The sequence below is a fragment of the Carassius carassius genome, chromosome 15, assembly GCF_963082965.1.
Source record: "Carassius carassius chromosome 15, fCarCar2.1, whole genome shotgun sequence".
NCBI lineage: Eukaryota > Metazoa > Chordata > Actinopteri > Cypriniformes > Cyprinidae > Carassius > Carassius carassius.
Genome location: NC_081769.1, coordinates 1819610 through 1840535, shown reverse-complemented (window position 1 = coordinate 1840535; position 20926 = coordinate 1819610). Strand labels below are relative to the sequence as shown.

The 20926-nt window shown below is 39.5% G+C and overlaps 2 protein-coding genes across 3 annotated transcripts in view; one reads left to right on the top strand and one right to left on the bottom strand.

Moving 5' to 3' along the window:
- LOC132157976 (uncharacterized) overlaps positions 1–20926 on the bottom strand; it is a 220972-nt gene that overhangs the window by 188030 nt on the left and 12016 nt on the right. The window lies entirely within an intron of this gene.
- LOC132158991 (fibroin heavy chain-like) lies at positions 4251–7082 on the top strand. Its single transcript, XM_059568636.1, has 2 exons — positions 4251–4488; positions 5869–7082. Exons 1-2 carry the CDS (start codon positions 4395–4397, stop codon positions 7080–7082), a joined length of 1308 nt encoding a protein of 435 aa, XP_059424619.1. The 5' UTR covers positions 4251–4394.

Sequence of the window (20926 nt, the reverse complement as noted above, 5' to 3'; positions counted from 1 at the left end):
TTTCCAGATGCCCCAAACAATCGGAAAGGGGCTTCATCGGAGAATATGACTTTGCCCCAGTTCTCAGCAGTCCATTCACTATACTTTCTGCAGAAGATCAATCTGTCCCTGATGTTTTTTTGGAGAGAAGTGGCTTCTTTGCTGCCCTTCTTATCACCAGGCCATCTTCCAAAAGTCTTCACCTCACTGTGCGTGCAGATGCGCTCACACCTGCCTGCTGCCATTCCTGAGCAAGCTCTGCACTGGTGGCACTCCGATCCCGTAGCTGAGTCCTCTTTAGGAGACGATCCTGGCGCTTGCTGGACTTTCTTGGACGCCCTGAAGCCTTCTTTACAAGAATTGAACCTCTTTCCTTGAAGTTCTTGATGATCCTATAAATTGTTGATTAAGGTGCAATCTTAGTAGCCACAATATCCTTGCCTGTGAAGCCATTTTTATGCAACGCAATGATGGCTGCATGCGTTTCTTTGCAGGTCACCATGGTTAACAATGGAAGAACAATGATTTCAAGCATCACCCTCCTTTTAACATGTCAAGTCTGCCATTCTAACCCAATCAGCCTGACATAATGATCTCCAGCCTTGTGCTCGTCAACATTCTCACCTGAGTTAACAAGACGATTACTGAAATGATCTCAGCAGGTTTTTTAATGACAGCAATGAAATGCAGTGGAAAGGTTTTTTCAGGATTAAGTTAATTTTCATGGCAAAGAAGGACTATGCAATTAATCTGATCACTCTTCATAACATTCTGGAGTATATGCAAATTGCTATTATAAAAACTTAAGCAGCAACTTTTCCAATTTCCAATATTTATGTAATTCTCAAAAATTTTGGCCACGACTGTAGAGCTGTAATTGGGCCATACAAGTTTGGCCCAACAGGACCAGAGCCTGACAGGTTTCAGCCCGAGCCCGACAAGTACATTTTGATTGACAACTTTTTAAAAGCTCGAACCCGTTTACAGCCCGACATTATTCAAATGTGCGCATGCACACAGCTCTTTTGCCTTTTATCAAGAATGAGTAATTTATACATGTTTTACCTAATTTAGTACAAACATTATTTTAGTCTTAGTAAAAACAAAGATAACTTGATGTTATTCTGAAGTTTACTCTCCTTAAACCCATCTGTCCCTCTCTTCAGAAGAACACCTCCTCCTCCTCACACAGTCTGTGACTCAAACATACTTTTGTGACACAAACAGCTTCTGTGTCTTTAACTCTCGGTGCTGACACAGTGAACACACGAGCTCAACAAGTCTGAAATAACGCGGTTTCCTTTAGGAAACTAATGTACATTCAGTTTAACCACGAAAAATAAGACAACAAATTAACATGAGTGTAACTGTTACCATAACAGTATATTAACACCTTAAAAAGTGCAGATAATGTAAAATCTTATGTAAATATGACAAAAGACATTCACGGATGTTGTATTAAAAGTACCTCTTCCGTTCAGTAATGTTAAATGAGGCCGTTAAGACCTCCGTGTCTGAGGAGAAAACTGCATCTGCGTATTTTTTTTATATATAACGTTAAGCTCCTTTTTTCCCACCTTTCCTTAAACCTTCCGCCTTTCATACAACCGGGTAAACAATTAACGATAATTTTACATTTTGAATCTTTACTTACCATAATGTCTCTCAATCGCTTCTCGCTTCTTTCACGCTGAGAAAATGGCGGCTGCTCACACTGAAGATGTACGATCTTAAGGTGACGTGCGTGCTCTCCTTCATGTCCACGTTCTCAACCCAGCGCCTCTGAGTTATAAAGCCAGACCAATTTTCAAGTCTTACGCAGTGGTCTCAACCCAGCATTTGGGTTGAAAAAACAACCCAGCATTTTTTAGAGTGTATTACGTCCCTATGTCAGCGGAAATGGCATGAAAGTAAATCAAGCAGAGTGCTTACCAAAGTTGCAAAACATTTTTACAGATCTTGGAACTCATTGCACACATAAGGCGCACTGAATTATAAGGCGCACGGCCGATTTTTTTTGAAAATTGAAGGCTCTTAGGTGCGGCTTAAAGTGCGGAAAATACATGTATTCTAATTTGTTGAGATAGTGATTTGGTGGATTTTTGTTAAATGTGAGCCTAAATCATCACAATTAAAAGAACTAAAGACTTAAACTACTTCAGTCTGTGTGCACTGAATTTATTTAATACACAAGTTTCACAATTTGAGTTGAATAACTGAAAAAAAGCACTTTTTCACGACATTCTAAATCATTGAGAAGCACCTGTATGTATGTATTATATGGATTATTACGGGGATGGAAATGGAGTGGATATGTTTGCATGTATGAAAACCAGAGTGCTAATAGCGTGCGTGTGCACCCACATCGCCGTGTGTGTGTGTAAGTGCTGCGCTAACCAACAGGGACAAGTCACTCTGTCACAGGCCTATTTTTTTTTTTTTACGCAACTCTGTGATGACGTGACGTTGGGGAGAAGTGGAGGAAAGGTAGCCTCAGCCTAGTATGAAGCCACGTTCCAGGCAACCCGTAACTCATGTTTTTCCAGCCTTAAACCCGTGAAAGTGCACTGGAACGGCAGTCAATCCCATGACTTCCCACCCGTGAACTCGTACTAGAACGATGTACTCTGAGTTCCGAGTTCTGACATCACACAGCAAGCGAAACAACAATGGCAGCCCCTATGAATAATACAGTAGTGCCTACGGATGCAGTGTTTATGCAAGTGATACACGTTGAAAAAACGATTTTAGGTCAATGTAACGTTGCAATAAAATAAATAATCTAGCTACAATTCCTTTTGCTCAGAAAGTTTGCCGTAACTTGCCTGGAATGGTACAAAGTCATTAGCCGTGGTATGAAATTGTGATTACGAGCTCAAAAACCTGCCTGGAACGCAGCATCAGAACTATAGCGACTGACTGGGATGAGGAAGAGGTGGCAAGAGCCAACATGTATGATGGCCCGCAGCCGTGTAATTTCAAACCAGCCAGACGTGAGAGAGCAAATGAGGAATTGCCAAGAACTGATGTCCGTCAAAGCCAATTAAATGCATGGTCCGAGGAGAATGAGTGGAAAGTTGGAAAAGTGTCCTGGTGAGTTGCTATCATTTAGCAATGCAGCAATGAGCACTGGAGCTAGTCTACGAGCAGCAGTGCACAATAACGACACATATATTTTTTAATGTCATTGAATAGCACCGAGTGAAAAATCAACATTTCTTTTATATCTAGTGGCAGTGATCATGACGTTAGTTTAGATAAGTACCAGTAACCTTTGTCATAGTGTTGTAGAACTGGTAAACTTTGTCTTTGTCATCTAGAAATAGAAGGCATCATGTTAGCTATATGGACATTTGCAAGCGTTTATCTCCTCCTCCGGTGAAAATGTTGTTGCAAACGTAACCGCCTGTCTGTCGCAGGTGCTTGTGTGGGCGGTGCTGTCCCATGGTAGTGCGTTTTGGTCGATGTTGGTCAATATCTATCTGTCTGTCTGTCTATCTATCTATATATCTAGTCTATCTATCTATATATATATCTATGTATTTATCTATAATCTGCACCTGTTGTCTGAATACTCTAATCTATTACTCATCTCTCTATTCACTCTCAATGCTCTCAAGGCGGGCTTTGATAAATTCTCTCCCCAACATGACGTGACGTAATGCAATGCATTTGTGGGGGAAAGGAGACCGCTGTAAGATAGTACCTACTTTTTCGTATTATATTCCGTTTTGTGATACCCAACAACATAAAATACAATGGATAACAGTTTAAATGTTTATTACCAACAAGCAAATTCCACAAATTCATTGAAAAATGATCCCTGCAACACGGCCTTTAAGGACTACTGAACCAGTTTGGAGAACCATTGTTAATAAAAAAAAAGCAAACAAGACATGTAAAATTTTCCACAAATATACAGTTGTTGATTACTGAATAAATGTCTTGCACACTCTTATACATTACTGTTGTATGTTTTGTTCTGGATAATTAAAAAGAATAAGAAGCGGCACACACTGCTTGGTCTGTGCAGCGCTGCATGAAGTCAAACACACGTAGTACCACAACATGACCACTGAACCACCTGACCACTGCAGATTCATTCACTCTTAATTAGGCTACCTTAATTATTATGACATAGCCTTCCGTGAACGCAGCATTCAGCTCATCCAACCCCAATCAAACACACCTGTACAAGCTAATCAAGGCATTTCAGATTACTAGAATCAGGTGAGTTTGATCAGGGTTAGAATTGACCTGATTTCCTTGGATCTTTAAAACCCCATTTTCCAGTGGTTGATACTGCACTAAGAAGTATTTGTTTTAGTTTTGTGCATTGTGCTGTCCACTGATCCTGACGCACCAATTCAGTACATTTGCCAGCAGAGATCATTGTGAGATCGCAGGTCAGGAGGATGACTGCTCGAGTGTGTTTCTCGTTGATTGCCGTTTTATCGTGTCTGTTCGGATACTTGAGCATAACTCATGCTATTCAAAGACAAACCACAGGTGAGAAGATCTGTTGACTTCGTTACACAGCCAGAGGAAATGCAGAAATAAAGCCGCGTTTCCACTGCTGGAACTTTACCCAGGAACTAGGGACTTTGGGCTGCTACTATGTGTGTTTCTACCACAGGAACCAGGATCTAAATAAAGTTCTGGGTAAATAATAGCCCCTCAGGAAGACCCTGCTGGCAAGGTACTAGTTTTCCAAAGGTGTGAAACCATTTCAAAGGTCCATAACTTTTGGGGCTGGGATATGGGTGCTGAAAATGCTGATTAGTTGAGTTCAAACAGCATTTTGGGTAAACCTAACCGGTAATCTGTTCCCCAGTCTATTGTTAAAAAATGAAAGAAAATCGAGGCCACACCATTGGATATTTCTTTTCATTGTAATGTAGGCTATATAGGCCTAACGTTACACATTTCCCTGAACTACATTTCTGCAGCTATTTAAATGAAAATGTAAGGAGTCATTAAGATCATTTTGTCTTATTGTACATGTACAGTGAGGGAAAACTGCAGTAGCCAAGGAGAGTGGACCGTTATAAAGTACGCTGCTTTTTGCAGAATTATTGAACCTGCTTCATCCTTTCCGTGGGAGATCACTCTTTCGAATCAGACTCCTAAAGTCTCAACTACCGACGACGCAATTCTGATATTTGCATACTTCATATTGAGAAATGTGCACAGACCTATGTCACCAGACTATTTGCCTAATCTCATGGTACTTTTGACTGCAGCGCAAACGCAGAAAGCAACAGGTCTGGGGGGAAAGTTCCTGGTACAATTGTTCTGGGTAATTTCAGTGGAAATGCGGCATTTGTGACATTGTCTTTAGAAGTAATGGTTTAGGAATTAGTAATGGGTTTTAAAACCTTTTTTTTTTTTTTTTTTGAAACCGACATAACTAAAATTAGTATTTAGGTTTGAGACCCATTGAGAAATCCCTGATTTACAAATGTTGAAATGGCACTAATGATCCTCTTGAATCCTCTAGTGGATGGTTTATGTCCAGCGAAACTGCCGGTTGTGCGGTCCCGTCGAGGATGTTCTTCTGATGAAGACTGCCCTGGAGGACACAAATGCTGTCAATTTGAGGGGGGGGGGCTGTTTGTGTACTGCCCGTTTCCTGTGAGTTTATTGATGATGATAATGGACACTAAGGGTCCACACACAACTTTGCCTTCTGCTGTCCTCATCTAAAGTAGGTTTGAATTCAGCACTTGGGCTAGTTTTGAGCATAAGATGTCTTGCAAAATGAAGTGGAGTAATACTTAGAATTTAATTCACAGTAGGTAATACTTGATCTTCAAGCTTTGAGTGTTGTATATTGATGTGGGTTATAGTCTATATGCACAAACTAAAGCAGACCATTTGTCCACACAGTGAAGCCGGGTCAATGTCCCCTACCGGAGATGATTCCACTGCGTGCTGAAAGCTGTGTCCGTGACAGCCAGTGTCCTGCCACACAGAAATGTTGCCCAACCGCTGGTGGCTTTTCATGCAGTGAACCACGTGGCCAGGGCAAAGGTCAGGGCCAGGGAAGTGGTCAGGGCAAGGCTCAGGGAAGCGGCCAGGGTAGCGGTCAGGGCCAGGGAAGTGGTCAGGGCAAGGGTCAGGGAAGTGGTCAGGGCAAGGGTCAGGGAAGCGGTCAGGGAAGCAGTCAGGGCCAGGGCCATGGTCAGGGAAGTGGTCAGGGAAGCAGTCAGGGCAATGGAAGTGGTCAGGGCCAGGGAAGCAGTCAGGGCAAGGGTCAGGGAAGCGGCCAGGGAAGCAGCCAGGGCCAAGGTCAGGGTCAGGGAAGCGGCCAGGGTAGCAGTCAGGGCCAGGGAAATGGTCAAGGCAATGGAAGCGGTCAGCGCAAGGGTCAGGGAAGCGGCCAGGGAAGCGGTCAGGGCCAGGGAAGCGGCCACGGTCAGGGAAGAGGCCAGGGCCACGGCCAGGGAAGCGGTCAGGGCCAGGGTCAGGGAAGTGGTCGGGGAAGTGGCCAGGGAAGCGGCCACGGTCAGGGCAAAGGCCAGGGAAGCAGTCAGGGCAAGGGTCAGGGAAGCGGCCATGGTCAGGGTCAGGGAAGTGGCCATGGTCAGGGCCGTGGTCAGGGCCAGGGAAGTGGTCAGGGCCAGGGAAGTGGTCAGGGCCAGGGAAGTGGCCATGGTCAGGGCCATGGTCAGGGCCGTGGTCAGGGCCAGGGAAGTGGTCAGGGCCAGGGTAGCGGTCAGGGCAAGGGTCAGGGCCAGGGAAGAGGCCAGGGCCATGGTCAGGGAAGTGGCCAGGGAAGCGGTCAGGGCAAGGGTCAGGGAAGCGGCCAGGGCCATGGTCAGGGCCAGGGAAGCGGCCAGGGAAGCGGCCATGGTCAGGGAAGCGGTCAGGGCAAGGGTCAGGGAAGCGGCCAGGGCCATGGTCAGGGTCAGGGAAGTGGCCAGGGAAGCGGCCATGGTCAGGGAAGCGGTCAGGGCAAGGGTCAGGGAAGCGGCCAGGGCCAGGGAAGCGGCCAGGTTCAGGGAAGGGGCAATGGTCAGGGAAGTGGCCAGGGTCAGGGAAGCAGTCAGGGCCAGAGTTGTGGTTGCAGATATGGTCATGGTGGGGGATGTACGTGTTGAAATGATCATGGGAACTTTGCATGACACTTACTGGCGCACGTCTCAGTTTGGTGCTTTTTATTCTTATGGAATGTTTTCCCTGTTTGTTCATGGTTTACAAAGACTTGTCCATCCTCAAATAAATAATTGCTTGAGTTGAAGTGTTGAGATCATTTATCTGTCTTCTTGCATAACTGCTCTCTGGCATCAGTGCTTTAAGTACCTCTCCCTAAGACCTGATTGAGTTTGTGATAATTGCGCGTTCATGCACTTGTTTAAAAGGGGATATGTATCGATAATAGAAACCTTGATCAGCAATGCTGCTATTGGCTGTTCACCATGGCCAAAGAGCGTGCTCTGTTTTTCAACGCAGCAGAGCAAGAATTATTACTGGAAGGGTATGTGGAGTTTGAAAAAAATTAAAATGTCAGGAAACACTTCAAAGTTTGCAAAAGTCAGGAGAGAGGGCTGGCAAAAAGTAGCAGACAAATTAAATGTGTAAGTCTTCCAGGTTACGGTTATCACTTATTACAGTGTATATATTCTTTTAATAATTTCATAATTGCTTTGTCAGAGCCAGCTCAGGACACTAGAACATGGGAACAAGTAAACATGAAGTACAAGAATATTCTTCAAACTGGTAATCCTTTCTACGGTTTAGTATCTGTTACCAAAAACATTTTAAATGATGCGTGTAGGTTTATAATCAGCAATTAAGAAAAAGGCGGAGCAGAGAAAAACAGGTGGTGGTCCTGCACACCCACATTATACCCCGACTGAAGAGCTGACCCTTGGGCTAAAGGAGAACCGACCCATTGTAAAGGACATCCCTGGGGGCAGCTCTTCCTTAGACCTAAAGCCAGGGACCAGTAACAGCAACGCCTTAATTACAGGTAACTGAGTTTTAAATCATTTTGCTGCGTTTAAGTGTCTAAAATCCAAATGTCTTGTACAGTCATTTCAACAGACTTGTGAATGTGAGAACTGTAACTTAATGTAAAAATATTTTGCAGTGTTATTGATCATATTTTTCGTAGTGTATTGTAATGCCATTGAGTTCTCCTCTTTTGTGTAGTTTTAAATTAATACACCAACACTTTTACCTGTTCCCAAGAAAGTGGTCGATGAAATGTGTGCGGTAAGTGGACATTTCTAACTTTACATCAAAAGGAAAGCAAGTGCAACACTTTGTAATACCCATTTTTCTTTTGCACAGGACATTGAAGAAACCCTCTCAGATGACTGTCCTTTGGAGGAAGTACTTGTAAGTGCACAAATAATTTAATTTATAGGTGTGTATATTATTTCTGACTGCAATATGAGTTGCAGGAGGAAACGCCTACAGCACAAAGTGATACAGAGGCAGGCAGTCTACTTTTCCTTTTTCTGTTGCATGAGGCTTGTGTAGATTTATTTTTTTTTATTTAATTTTTTTTTTTTTTATGTCACAGGGATGTCCGTACTCTATATAAACGGAATCTTCAACAAAAAATGGAGTATTTTGATCTTAAAAAACAAAAACTAAGGGGATAAATTGAACTTGTCACCTTAAAGAAGAAAAATCTGGCACTAGAGATTAAGTTGCTTCAAAAGTAACTTCAGAGTAAGTGCTAAAACACTATTTTTCACAAAGAGCACTATTGCTGCCCTTGGATAACAATATATCTTATTGCAGGCAAAAGATGACCATCACTGGTTTTTCTTGAGAAATAATAATTGAAATAAAACTCCATGAACTAAGCATGTTGTCTTGTCTTCTATTTAATGAAGGTTTAAAACTAGGTTGGTCCAAGTGCACTGGCTGGAGGTCATCATCAGGCTGCACCTCCACCACAGGGATCCTCTCTTTTCTGATGGTGGCAATATTTTGGAGGATGGCACATGCAATAATGTCTCGGGCCCTGTCAGGTGCAACCCTCAGACCCTTAAGACACTGAAATCTTCCCTTTAGTTAACCAAAGGTCATTTCAATACATGCCCTTGTCCCGGCTAGAGCTGCATTGTAACTGGTTTGTGGTCCAGGGTTTGGGTCAGGGAATGGTGTCATGAAGTACTCCCTGCAGGCATACTGTTTTGTTAGGCTCCGAATAAAATTATGTAATACAGTGAGTTTTAAATAAATCTTTTCCTTACCACGTATAAATGTGCATAAATGTGATGTGGACCACTGAGTCACACACCATCTAAAATATTTGTAATCAGTCAACCGCATACTTTCTGATTACACTACTTTTAATTTTTTTTTTTTTTATTGCTAATCTGGAATATTAATAATCGTAATGGTAATTTACCTGCACATTTACACTGTGAAATCCCTTTCGTTTCACAAAATCCCCTTCATTGGGGCCAGGTGGGGCCTTGATGAGGATGTGTGTGCATGGTACCAATAACATTAGGGAAGCCTGATAAACAAATACTGTAAGTTCTAGGCTACTTTTTGGTATGATCATGATTGCATGATCTTCATTAACAATTATAATGTACCTGCAATGGCAAAAAAAATCTGCTTCACAGCCTGTGGTTTTAAGTGGCTTGGAAATACCACAAAGCCCCCTAAAAACTGTTTGAGTGCCAGATAAACTTTGCGAATGGCATGACATACAGCACTTTTACCCAAGTTTTCTGCATCTCCAATAGTGTAAAGGAAAGTGCCACTCGCAAAGAATCGCAAAGCTATACAAACTGTTTGTGCAGTTGTTAAAGCCCGGCTCCGACGAGTCGAACATTAAACAAGTTGGTAATGTAGATTACACCTTCCCGAGAAAAACGATATCTCTCGATCAGTAGATTATCGTGCTGCGCTAAAGGATCGTGTCAATCTCGCAAAACGTGATTCATTTGAAAAGCTCTTCAAATTATTCTGGCACGTTCAGCAAACGGTTCCTGATGTAAAAACAGACAAGACATGGCTGCGAAAGACTTCCCATATCACCTCCGCTTATAAAGACGGGATCTAATCCTTTTAACATGAAATAAGCCTGCTCGCGAGCAGGTTTAAGATTGCGCACCTGTTGCTATGACAGCAAGTCTAGGATGAGCTTCGAAGAACCAAACAATCCAAGATCATGCCAAATCATCAACAATCAAATCAGCTAGGTGAGTTAGAGACGTACGAAGAACGGGCCCCTGGACATTTAGAGTATTGGCTCATTTTTATACAATATACCACATCATGGGGACTGGAGGGTGACATGGGAGTGGATTTTCAAAGCAAAAATACTATACATATTTTTTTTTTTACCAAAACTATATCTTGTGTAATACTTAAACTATTGCTGCTAAAATTGTTTTAACTTTTATTAGATTAAGCTAGTTTCTCAGGCAAAATGTGATGCATTTTTCACCTAATTTCAAACCACCAAGCTGATTTTAGTAGTTTGCTCAGTAAAAAACAAAAAATATGTGTTAGTTCAAGTAAACTGTGTTGTCAATTGCACAATGGTATTACGTTAAATGAAATTACATTAACTTAAGTTAAATGTTAAGTTAACTTAAACCATTTGTGTGGGGGATAAATTAACCATTTACGTTACATTGACTGAAACTGGGCAGTGGATTTCTAGTTCAAAGTATGTTTTGCAGGGATAGATCAGGAGTGTAAATGTTGAAATTTCGTGCTGTTTAATGTGTGTTTTTTTTATTATTATTATTATTTTTTATAAAGGGAAAGAACTATTAAAGTTTGTCCAGTTATATAGAGTTTATCTTGTCGATTTTTTGAGGTTACTATTCTGAAGTGTAGACTTTGAGGTTAGGCTATGGCTACATGACCTCAGATGATGTGTTGTCTGTATGGGACCATTTCCCAAATTCAAAGCCAAAGGAAGTGTGGATATATAGTGAAGGATTTGTGGGCCCCATAAATTGCATAAAGCTCATTTTTATCCACACTTCCTTTGGCTTTGAATAGGAAATAGGATTAACAAATTTCATTCATCATCATTGTGACTCTGATTGAGAATTCAGACATACACAAATGTTCATTAAAAATAAATGCTGTTAAGCATGTTTGCTTTGAGTAATTTACACACATATGCTCACACTCGTGAGTTAGACAGAAAGTGGAGTTGATTTATGTTCAGTCACAAATATAGACTTCGTAATGGGTCCTTCTTTTGGATTGTTTCAGTAAACCTGTTTTTGTGGCATATTGCATGGTGTGGATTCCGTTCTTTTCTTCTTTTGACTAATTATTACAACTTACCCCAGTATGTGTTATACTGTACCCCAGCAGATTGTAACAAAGGCGTTCCATGTAATTGACATCAACTTATAAGGGGTGTGATATTCTTGCAGAGGTTTCAATGGGTGCCTTTTGTAGTACACACAAGGGAGTAATTTGTATAAAAGTTTCTAGAGCAACACTATTCGGATGCGACTGCTTGAGGTGACAAAGCACCCATTGCAAAGAGCTTGGACTATGTCAGGGATAACGGGGAATCTGTTTGCTTTTTTTTGCATTCAGTGTAGACCGTATTGATTACAATAAATAGGTTGTGCTGTCTTTTTGTCCGGTCTTGACACGATGTAATCGTAATCTGTGCTGATGTTTGTAAACCGTTTTTAGCTGAAGGCATGGTGAACAAACATATAACCATAAGTTTGCATCGCAGTTTTAGAGTCACGGTTTCGGTACTATACAGTATGTGCTATGTTTAGAAAACGATACTGTCATATAAAAATAATCAATCTAACTACAAGCAACAGCACCAATAAATACATTATATATATATATATGACTGCCTCCTCATTTTAAAACACAACAGCACACTACTGTGAGATATATATATATATATATATATATATGATTGTAGGTTCATACAGTGTGCCTCTGTAGTCTTGTAGTCCTCTGTTAAGGCGACCAGAATAGATACATTTTTTATATGAATAATAAGATTGCTATATAGGTTCATTTTCAAGTGTTTAGGAGTTTGGGAATATTTTCACACTTACTGTATGACATGGATCAATCCCTTGCATTTATTTATGTAAGACTAAATTAACTTTATTACTGATGCTAACTAAAGTGTGTTTTGAAAAAGTATCTGAGGATCAGTTAAGTACATATGGGCATCAAACGCTTCAAATTCACTTGTTCTGACAGAGGAACTATTCAATGATGTCATCGACCTGCCTTCCGATTGTTGAGTTTCCTCACATTTAGAATGGTCTGGTGTGTTTAGTTATTCTGCATGGATCTGTGTAGGTAGTCCTTTGGCGTCTCGCTGTGGTCTTGTTTGGTATGGAAGGTTGACTTGCGCTTATTTCTTAAAGTTAGTATATAATTACGGTTTAAAGGTGCCATGTGTAAAAATTGAGGTAAAAATATCCAAAAAATGACCTACACGCATCAAAAGAATTAGAAGAAATAAGGGCGATGATGTCATTAAAAAAATGTCAAGTTATAGTGCTGCAGAGATGTCAACCTTAATTAGCATTAGTATTACTAGCCACGGCCCAACAGGTGTCGTAATACCAGTTTCGGCCATGGGAGGCGGTATGCGGGCAACATAACCACCAGCCAACCTGCATTTTTACGTATTTTTTTCGGGAAGTTATAACATTACAAAAAGTTTCGAAAGCTGTTCGATAAACGTGCTAATGTTAGCGATGGCTAACCGTAGCTGCGTTTGATAATTAGCTAGCTATAACTTGCCCACAGATCCGATCCGGTTTTCACCTGTTATCTACCAAAGCCCGTCTCTACCAAGCTGATGCTAAAATGTAACATTACCTAAGAAGCTAATGCTGTAAACATACAGAGTCATATCAGCCCTATTGACCTCTTAACGTTGATAAAAAAACACTGATTGATCGATATTATGTATAAGGAATACATTTTGGTCATTTGTAGCCTACTGTATCTTTCAACAGTGTTCGTGTTTTTTTTTACTATAGTAGAGATGATCGGTTCACTTGCGCTAGGGATCTGCCGTGTAACATTTACAAGTGCCAAAACGGTATTGTTTGAATTGCGTAATAAAATTGACAGAATCTGATATTTTTTTATATCATAACTAACCTGCTCTGTCTAGTCTGTTGGTCTCCGTGTCCTCTTTGCTTCGTGGTTTTTCTGTGTGTGAGAAAATTGATGTGTGGTGTGAAAGCGTGTGGAAAGAGTCAATTGCGTGTGTCTCACGGTGAATGCTTGAGAGTTGGCAGCTCTGGTTACGTTGGTTGGCGCTAGCTAGGTCAACATCAGCTGTCTGATGTTGACCAATGATGTTGACAGAATGCTGTCTGTCAAATTAATTTAACTCCAATAATGTGTATATACAACTCAAAATGTAATATGAACAAAACGAATAGGAACATATTCACTGGTAAAGGTGAAGGGGAGTAGCTTGAAGATGTCATGTTTCAAAATCACTTTTGACATCACCCAACGTTCCTCTGGAGGCAAAACGTCCTCTTAGGCTTCGGCTATGGCTGTAGGGTTGTTGTGAAGGTAGGGGCGGAGCATAGAGACTATGCCGTTTCTCGTTTGTTACTCTAGAGTAGACCAATTCACTTTATTGAGGCATACTGCCCCCATCTGGTACGGAATGTGGAGTATCACTTGATTTTTTTTGCCAGACATGACACATGGCACCTTTAAGTACTTTTAAGTAGCTGCTTTTAAGTTGTAAAGAATATCTGCAGTGAAATTTTTGCAAAGTACAGTATGTATTGATTTGGAGAGGAGGGGTCCCTTAGAGCAAAAAAGGTTGGCCAAAATGCTTAATTTGATTTTTCAGTGATCTACTCCTCCCTGTGGATTACATCTTACCTACTTTCTGTGCAAACTTAATTTCTGCGTATTGAATATGATGTTCCAAATTTACTCTTCATCTTGAAAACTTGAAGCTGTATTTAAAAAAAAAAAAATTCAGAACAATTAATTTTTGTTAAATTTCTCATGTTTAATATTTAAGTAAAAAAGAATAAAAATAAATCAAATTCAGAACTATGTTAAATGCCACATAATATTTAGTTTTGACACTTAAATGACACTTGTGAATAATTCATATGTGTGTAGGCACCCTAAATAAGTGGTATGGTCTTCCAGATCATTATTTCATACCAATCTTCATCTCTGGGTCTTGACAAAATTGATACATTACTGTCATATTTAGAGATGCTTTGAGCTGTGGGAACAACAGTGAAGTGTGACAGTGCTCTACAGCATCTCCACATCTATTTGACTGAAGCACAAACATGACACTCATCACGGCGAGATGGCTTTACAGACGACTGGTGTAATGTGTTTAACAGGATGCTCAAAGTCACTCAACAGGAAATCCTTAGCACACATCCATACAGCAGAATATTGCTGGGAAAGTTTGAAAACGGAAACAAATAAGGACCTCATAAGGAATTCAGTTCATAATCATAGCTCAAAGAGCTTCCATTACTCATGACAGCTTAATGCCATTGAAATTTTGGTGATTTGTCATTTGGTAGATGTTTATTGTGACGGTCACACTGAAGCTCCATCTTTGCTGGATTCCTGGCAATGTTGTTTTGTTGGAACTGTCTCCTGGAAGTTAGCGCATGACTCAACACATTGAATCTTGGAGCACATGTGGGCGATGCAAGCTCAAATCTTGCTTAAGACATTTCCCCATCATTTCCTGTCCTCTCCCCATATGAATAAAAGCACCAAAAATATTATATTGAAAAAAGTCAAGCTACATTTGGAATGGAATACTAGCATACTGCACACTGTTCATTAAATAAACAAACAATCAGTTTTGAAACATTTCTCAGACTGCAAAAATGTTTCAAACAGGCTACACCGTTATCACATGACCTCATGATATTTCTGTATTTAAATCCATGAGAATGTGCTTTACTTTTCCTAGTTTGATCAAAAAGTAAGTTAAGATATAAAATTTGGTTTATGTCGCTTGCACCCTTTTGAAAAAGATGTGAACTATTAAGAAAAAAAAGTTTAGGATTTTAAGTACACTACAAGTTCACGTTCATCATTATACTTGATGCATAGTTTTTTTCATGTGCACTTTTTGTGTACTTAAAGTCTTAAAATATTGGTTTAAAAAGGTTCTTTCAGAAAATACAATATTATTGAAAGAGATACTCTCATGACTGTGTTTAAAATGTCCACTTTGTAATGTAAAATAAATTAAACATTTTATTTTAGGTTCATTTGAAAGGTTTTAACAATCTTTTGTCATGTTCAAATGAAGAACACTTATTTTGATGTGTTGACTAACATACTAAAGCACATGCAACTCTTGATTATAACTGTTTTTCAAAATTACATTTAAAGTTAATACATCTTAAATGTACAAAATTATAGCTTCATCTTTATAAATAAACACATCATATACAAGTTTCAATAGAAATGCCAGTACAGTATACTTTAGTGTATCGTAAATGTACATTCAACAGTAACACTTTAAACATATTTTAAAGACAATAGAAGTTATTATGAAATTACCCATAAAGATGGGTCAAAAAGCACTATAAAATAATGAATAAAGCACTTAAAGTGCTCCAGAGGGACCGTGCTGTCTTTGTAGTAAGTATACTGTACTTTAGATAAAAAGCATCTGCTGAATGACAAATATCGGTGTCATTTTACATCCACGGGCTGCATCACATATCAAACATTTTTGGCTTCAGAATGAGCCAACTGTTAATCCCATGCACCGTCCTAATCCTAAAGCTGTTCCTCATCACCTCGCAGTGCTCTCGCTGAGTCCTGTACGGCCCAAGACGGTGCTCATATGATCTGTCGAAGCTCTTCTGACAGTCTTTGTATGACAGTCTCAGAAACTGCAGTCACAGTCGATGCACGTTTCACCGAAGCCCTCAGCATAACTGTATCTAATTGTGATTTTACAGACCATAATACGAAGAGTGGTCATTTGCAGTGTCAAAGTATTGCTTCTGTGAAGAACTTTCTCACGGGTAAGAAACTGAACATATTACAGCTGACATCAGTGTTTGAGAGCTCTGCTGTACACATGGCAGTCAAGCGCTCTGCTCTCCTGATTATAATTGGGAGACTATTCCATGATGCACACATCTTCCCCGAGCACACTGGGATGAAGGGATCCAGCACTAGAGACGTGTTTTTCTCTGGCAGTGAGTTTGTCACCATTATAAACATGGACCCTGAGGGAAGTTGCTCGTCAGTGCAACAGCTCTGTGAAAAAATGTAAACAGTAAGAAGCAACTTCTGAGGTGAACACTCATGCCTCCTCCCTGCTGTTCTAAATAACCTAGAAATTATTGAAAGAAGGTCATTAAAGTCTTTAGTTTGATTCTTTCTTACATAAGCATTTCTTTTTCATTATACACAGATGCTTCCTTGGTGAGAGTTTTTTGATTTGTGCTTTGTCCTATCTGCGTCAGCACTTAACAGAAATTAAACATTAAGCATTTTTTGTATCATTTTTTATAATGATACACCAAACCTCTGTTTATGATTAAGCTAGCTATCAACAGAGCACATACTTGTGTGTGTGCACTTAGGATTGGTTGAATTCTGAGTATGGGTCTGTATGTATGTCATGTCATAATGAGTGTTTTCTGTTCTGGTACTGTATTTCCTAACGCCGTCTGTCAGGAGAGAACCAAGTCATTAAACTGTCTCAGCATCTTATGTTTGTAAAGAAGTGAAAGTTTTCTGTCTGTGTTTGTACCTGTTCATGCAGAGTTAATATTTGTCTGGAAGTCTCTCTGTGATGAAACATAAAGGATACGGTGCCAGCTTCCTGTGTAGGAATTAAAAGGGTTTGGATTGAGGTCATCTTATGTGCGTGGACTTGCATGAATGGTTTACAGTGGACGGCCGCCAGGAGTTGAACTGAGTCGCTCTGTTAGGGACTGTTACACATTACAGCCCACTGCAGGGTCAGCAACAGCGTCCGGGCAACAGCTGTAATCGTCCTGCAAATATATCCCGAAAATGAAAGGGGCTGCGCTAGGCTCTGAGGAGCATAAGATGCTCTGAATGGGCTTCAGACGAGTCACGGGAAAGTTCTGGGAACAAGCGAGGATGTTGAGTAGACTGGCACACACAGGCAAAGCGATTAAGCAGATTCCTGCCTGGTCTCTTTACCACTGTTTCTCTCTCCTTCCTCTTCATAGACATGAATGAGAAAAAAAACCTACTGAGGTGGAGGGTTCAGGGATGTCAGCCAAATATGTCATAGCGTATTCCAGAGAACTTTGTCACACCTCTCTAAAAGTACTATAGTTAAGCCAGTCTAAAAAGGCTTCAAAGTGGTATTGCATTAAGTCTGGTCTACAGTCTATTCCATGGCTCTGTCCAATCTTGGGTTCAGCTCCAACTTGCTCCGATGCACCTGCCTGGAAGTTTCCAGTGACCTTAATTAGCTGCATTCAGGTGTGTTTGACTTGGACTGGAGTCTGCAGAAGCAGGACTGGACATCCCTGGCCTATCCCATCAAAAAATGACCCACATTTGATGGGAGCTGGATGTCTGATAAATGCCAAGTCACCAATTACTGACTATCTGTTGCATGCTGTAAACAACACTGGTAAGTGCTAGCAGTGCTGCCATCTGGTTGGCTGGATTCATGCAAGTTCTGGGAGTCTCTGCATTTGCCAAGGTTTGTCCTGTTAAGAATCTTTGAAATCTACTTAGTTTTATTAAAAGCACTTTTTAGTTTCTGTCTTCCTGTTGAATTGAGCAGCTCAAAATTAGCTACAATTTGGACCAGTGCATGGCTACATGATGGATAAACTTGATAATGGATTATCAAAGATGCTCAAAAATATATTATATCTTGTTGCTAAGTGCAGAAGAGCTGATTGTACTGTAGCATCCAGGATAATAACATTGTTTCCAGAACAAATGGCTTAGCTCTTGCACTTTTTTGTGTAAGAAATGCATAAAACTCAAATGAAAACAGTCCATGACCACCCAAGTGGATAGTGGCAGCAAGACAAAAACCTAACCTTAAGACTCTAAGCAGTGGTGCCCAATCCTGCTCCCGGAGGACCAGTGTCCTGCAGAGTTCAGTTCCAAGCACAATTAAACACACCTGAAGAAGCTAATCAAGGTCTTCAGGGTTACTCAAGACTTCCAGGAGGGTGTGTTGGGGTAATTTGGAGCTAAACTCTGCCGGACATTGACTCTACAGGAGCACGTTTGGACACCTCTGCTTAAGACCCTCACCCTCAGATTTTACTAGTTTATTGGATGTTGTTCAAGTACCAACAAGGATGTTGATACAAGAGCATGTCGTACATATCCTACACTGTAAAAAATAAATAAAAAAAGGTACAATTCTAACAGCTGGGGCATAATAAATAACACATTTTATGTAATTAAAAAATAGTTTTATATATATATTAACTATAACTTAACTATTTATATATATAATGTATATATATCATTTTACATGATATTTTCTGTTTTCTTCAGCTTTTAATGTTCAATAAGATGTTTTACTTCAACAATGTGGAAAGTCAAGTAAAAAACTTTAAACAAAGTTTGAACACTTAATTCAAATAATCAGACATAAGTGCGAAAGAATATACCATCTTGAGTGCAAGAATACACCAAAACATTTTGTTCAGGACTGCAATTTACTAACATTCTTTGTTCAAAACTGCAACAATATACAAGTATAATAATTATAGCACAACTGCAACAATATTCCAATAATTTGTTCATAACTGCAATAGTATACATATTTTTATTCTATATATATTTTTTTACAAACGATCATAACTGCAACAATATTCCAATTTAAAAATTAGTCCAAAAGTTAAAGTTAAACTGCTACAACATACCAATTCAGTTTGTTTATAACTGCAACAGTATAAAAATATATAAAAAATATAACTGCAACAAAACACAATAAAAGCACACAATATAGCAGTTTGGTAAACACATAATTTATAATGAAATTGTCCTTAAAACTGAATTTGTTTTGATCCCTTACATCTAAAAGAAGAACATTTCTTTATTTACTTAAGGTTCATCTTTATTTAAATGTCTTGTTTGAAATTTGCATTAATTTGGTTTCAGTTTATAATAACCACAAAACCAACAATATTCATTCATTCTTTATTGTTAGGTTTGCATATGTTTAAATTTACAACTCCTCTTTATATACATTGTTACTGATTTGGAGTGCACACAAATTAGTTACTTTGTATCTGTTACTTACACTTGTTTCTACTTTGAGTTTAAGTTTATCGGTGTGTGTGTGTGTGTGTGTGTGTGGTGAGGGTCTTCCAGCATGGTCCGCTAGAAAAGAAAGAAAAATAGACTTTTGGCTACATATAAATGTGCGGATCTGTCTATTTATAAAGAAATGTCTGCATTAGGTAATGCAGTAATATATATATACACTATATATATACACTATAAATATACACTACCATTAAAAAAATAAAATAATAAAAATAAATAAAATAAGTCAGTAATATTTTATAATGGGTTGAAACAAATCTCTTCTGCTCAGTAAGGTTGCATTTATTTGATTGAAAACAAACAAACAAACAAAAAAACAGTACATCTACAATTTGAAAGAGCTTCTTTCTTTTCTTTCGGTTTTCCTCTCATGCTAAAGCTCCATTACTCCAGCTTTCAGTGTCACGTGATCCTTCAGAAATCACGCTGATTGCTGCTCAAAAAGCATTTCTTCCTTTATAGCTGGCACACCACACTGACACAAAAGCAAGGTTTGAAATGTAATGGACTAACAACGATATAAATCAGGACAGCACTAAAATAGTTTTGAAAATGAGGAGCATATGTTTCCCTTCTTATTACTTAGTTTTCTTGTAAGTATTTGTAAGCAAACTTTGAAATATTCTCACAACATCATGAAATACAGTAAAGGAGGCTTTACATTTCTTCCATTTGTATGTATAATGTGGCATTTACAGACCAAAATTACCATGTCCAATGTCAGGAAATTCTATATATTCTCAAAAACATGGTATTTTCTAAAACTAAGGGGCCAATTATTTTTGACTGAAAGCTGATAAATAATAAATAACAGGACATTATGTGTGAGGTTGTGCGTGCAGTGTAGCAGCACATTAGTTCAGAGCAGAGATTACCTGTACAATAAACCGTTTAAAATGTGAATTCACCCGGTCTCTTATAACCCTCACCTTCTTTCTGATTTGAGTGATCCACATATCTGTCAAACTACCTATTAGTTATTTTTATGCACTTATTTTCAAATAACCTATTTTAAAAATGTATTCCACTGTCATTTAATAATTTTTTTTCATCAATTTAATGGATCCTTGAATTAATAACAAAATTATAATCACCTTCAGTAGTCTGTGAAGAGCATTAGACTACTTTTTATTTGATGGAAGAGAGGTTAAAGCTCTGGGCTGCTAACCAGAAGGACACAGGTCCAAACTAAGGTGTGATACATGAATTATGATCACTGTGCTCTTAAAACAAGTCACTAATCGTAAGGTTACTTCAGGAGGATGGGAATACTGAACCGGTGTACTGTAAGTCCCACTGAATCATGAATGACAAATTAGGAAATTACCTCCTGTTTTTGTTTCAGTGGCCGTGAACCGTACCGGTGTATGTATAACAGGGAGAGCGAGTGCACTAGGAGCTCACGGTGGGTTATTTTAAGAGTGTCCCTTAATCATTCCTGCTTGACATGCTCTCACTGATAGTCAAACCTTCTCAGAGCAACACAGGAAGGCCTGCCGTTTCCCTCCGTTCAGGTCACTGTCACCACTCTTTCACAGAAGGGTTTTACACATCTATATGCAGTCCTGACACCATTAGCAAACCCGTGCTCGTACTTACATACCATCAAACACAGCGCCTCATGCACACGGAGCTGTAAACACTCCTAAACCACTGCAGGCCTAAAATACCCCCCGCTGAACTT

Coding starts and splice junctions, on each gene's coding strand:
- LOC132158991 (XM_059568636.1), top strand. CDS start 4,395: ATGACTGCTCGAGTGTGTTTCTCGTTGATTGCCGTTTTATCGTGTCTG. Junction 4,489..5,868: donor TATTCAAAGACAAACCACAG/GTGAGAAGATCT, acceptor TTGTCCACACAG/TGAAGCCGGGTCAATGTCCC.